At 43.1% G+C, this 3,526-nt stretch overlaps 1 protein-coding gene across 1 annotated transcript; it reads left to right on the forward strand.

The window, feature by feature from the left end:
• The first annotated feature begins 520 nt into the window (after positions 1-520).
• On the forward strand, positions 521-2,707 carry LOC115259432 (uncharacterized). Its single transcript, XM_062842997.1, is given in 3 exon segments — positions 521-1,418; positions 1,493-2,171; positions 2,237-2,707. Coding segments are annotated over 3 exon segments (2,025 nt in total). The 5' UTR covers positions 521-543.
• The last annotated feature ends 819 nt before the right edge of the window (positions 2,708-3,526 follow it).

The following is a 3,526-nucleotide window of genomic DNA, read 5'->3' on the forward strand; positions in this document are numbered from 1 at the left end:
TGAAACGAAGCCCGTAAATTTGAGATGATGGCGGAAACGTACATCCGATTTAAGAGTGAAGCTAGGCACATCGGATAAGTCATTAATGTGTCGAGGACAAAGTATATGATGGCAAAGGTTTCCAGGGAGGAATCATCGCGTCCGCCACTCCGAATTTTTATCGACGGTGATGAAATCGAGGCAGTTGAAGAGTTTTTGTACTTGGGCTCACTGGTGACCGCCGACAACGACACCAGCAGAGAAATTTAGAGACGCATTGTAGCAGGAAACAGAGTTGGCCATTTCTCGCACTCAAGCATAAAAAGAGCTATTTCTAGTGCACAAAAGAGAAGTGTGCTTTGATTCTCTTTAGTGTAAATGAGACTTTGTGCACCACACGGAAGTTCTCACATGTACCATATATCTAGTGCACTTTGATCGTTACCAGGGGAAGTGTTATTTACTTCACTCTCGATCCCACTCTCCATCAATTGAGCTTCAAATTTCCATGCAATAAGGTAGAAGTTTGTGAACCGTTGACCTCGCAGGACGTCCAAAATCAGTATGACGGAGAGCCAAAAACGGAAAGCTATCGACATTCAAGCATTTTTTTCCAAGAAAAAAATTGTCAACGATGCTGGAGAGGAGAAAACGATAACCACTTGTCTGCTATGCGGCGAAGCAACAAAAACTTTCAAGTGCGAAACTAAGTTCAATGTCTCTCGGCATATTGTAACTTCCCACAAGGCAAAGGCAACAGAAATAGGTCTTCTTACGGAGGAAGAATCGATGAAGAGCCAAGCCGACGCGAAGCAAAAGGTGGTGATCTGGATTGACCCGAACGTCTACGTTACCTCCATGGTGCAATGGGTTACAGAAGGAAACCTTCCTTTTCGTTTTTTCGATACTCCCTACGCTCGGAACATCCTTGAACCAATGGAGAAAGGTCTGAAGTTACCTCACGTTGGGAGAAAAAGTATTGTCAAGTATCTTGAATCAGTGGAACAGCATATTGTACAGTGCATTGCTGATAAACTTCGTGGGAATATGCTCAGCCTCAAGATGGACCTTGCCTCCCGAAAAGGAAGATCTGTTCTCGGAATAAATGCCCAAATAATCGATAACGGCAAGATTGCCATGTATACGCTTGGCATGATTGAAAGATTCGAGGGAAACACTGCCGAAAATCTGCGAGCTGAAATTTTGCTATTACTCAAGAAGTTCAGTGTTGGTATCACTCAGATATACATAGTCACAACTGACAACGGAAGTAACATGATTAAGGCAACCAAATTATTGAAAAACGAACAGTCATTGCTAATGGGTGAGCTGGAGGATCCTAAAACGACGAGCGATGAAGAAACCGACATTGATTATGTAAACTTCTACTCCGGTGATGTTGACCACGAATGCGATATAGATGCAGAGTTTTTGGATCGGTAAGTACTGCATAAATTATGTTTAATTCCACGATTTCTACGGTTTGAGCATAATTTCATTCTAAACATTTTAGGGATGACGATGACACAGAATCTTTGAAGAGTTTCTCAGCCGACGAAGTTGAATACACCGAAGAAATTGACGACTTGGAAAACCTTAATAACGCACATCTAACGGGGGTGAGATGTGCTGCCCATGATGTACAGCTCTCGGTTTACGACGTTTTCAAAAAGAAGTCCGTGACAATCTTTCTGGCCAAAGCGAGGAAACTAGTCAAAACCCTCCGGGCACAGCCGTACGGAAATTCGTTTCGTTTGGATAAATCCAAAAAACTGCCATTTTTCGATGGAGACACTCGTTGGGGTTCGAGTCACCTGATGGTTGATTGCCTACGATAACAAAAAGACTTCATCATGTCATTACTCACCCCGGATCTTAAAAAGCAGTTTGGTGCTTGATTTTGGTCGACCGTGGATCAGTTTGTCCAAGCAACTAAGCCAGTATATGTGTTGACCAAGAGAATTCAGGAGGAAGCATTGACAAGTGGATCTTTCTATCTGTACTGGAAAGAATGTAAGCTTGAGCTTGAAGATATTTGCTCATCCCTAGCTAAACAACTCAACAGAGCTTTGAAAGATCGTCAACAAATGTGGATGGACAATGAAGCCTTTTTAGCAGCCCTGTATATGGATCTCCGCCTTAATGATTTCAATCCCCCCGTGTTGAATCCTGATCAAGAAGAAAGAGCAATTGTAAGTAAATATAATTGTCATAATTCCTTCCTGTTTTATAATATTTGTATATTTCTCTTACTTAGAAACACATTCTCAAGACTTGGGAAAACATGAAGATGATTCGTGGTAGTGAGGCACAATCAACCACAGACGCTGGCGACCCCGTGCCTTCGACTTCTTCTGCAACCAGCCTGGGGAAACTGACGAGGATCGAACAGTTGCTGTCGGTGAACCGTCAGGCAAGAACCAGCGATTTCAATGATATGGAAAAACGAATTCGCAGACTACAGCTTGAACCATCTCTGCCACTTGATACAGACATAATTTCATGGTGGCAAGTGTCTAAGCCTAAGGAGAAGGATCTAGTTATGCTGGCATTGGTGATATTGCAGATTCCGTGTACGCAAGTATCGGTAGAAAGAGCTTTCAATGGACTTGGACAGATTCTAACCAGGTTTCGAACAAGACTTGGTCCTGGAACACTTGGAAACGTTTTGTTCGTGAAGGCTAACAGTGATTTACTAAGAGAGCATACCTATAAACTTAAACCATAATTAGTATTACATTTGAAAACTTGAATTTTGCATTTAATGAACACTTAGTTAATAAATTTTTGGCGTTTCTTTTTTGACCAATGAAGTTGTCCCCAAATAAGAACCCAAAATTTAAAATTCTTCGCCTGTAGTTCCAAATCATCGATGACCAAGACTGGTTGGCTAAAGATGGGTCTTTTCAAATAGCCCCTGCAATCCTCAATGGACATGGTTATGCACTGGTTTTGGACTTCTCTTCTTTTGATAAGTGTAAGAGAAGATAAATCTCTTTCTCTTTAGCTTGATCACACAAATGTGTGCATCGTAGTAGGAGTGAAAACCACAAGAGCAATGTGAACGAAGTAAGCCACGTGTGCCGCGTGTAAAATATACACTTATCTAAGAGTTCTCCGCAGAGTTGACCAACCCTGGCAGGAAATCCAGTTTACTTTGGACTCCACAGAACTCTACAATCGAACAAAGTTCGCCGTCACACGAAGTTAACTATCTACAAAACGCTGATTAGACCGGTAGTCCTCTATGGGCACGAAACCTACGGAACCTACGTGCAGAAGGCCAACGCGCCCTTGGAGTTTTCAAACGGAAGGTGTTGCGTACCATCTACGGCGAAGTGCAGATGGAAGACGGGACTTGGAGAAGGCGAATGAACCACGAGCTCATCAGCTGCTGAGAGAACCAACCATCGACTAAAATGGTTCTCGTTAGTCATCCGACCGGTACAGCGAACTCGAGGGTCGATCAAGTGGAGGACGATCTGCGGACCCTATGCAGAGTGCGGAACTGGAGGCAAACAGCCATGGACCGAGTAGATAGAGAGGG

The sequence above is a fragment of the Aedes albopictus genome, chromosome 3 (genome assembly GCF_035046485.1).
Source record: "Aedes albopictus strain Foshan chromosome 3, AalbF5, whole genome shotgun sequence".
Taxonomy (NCBI): Eukaryota; Metazoa; Arthropoda; class Insecta; order Diptera; family Culicidae; genus Aedes; species Aedes albopictus.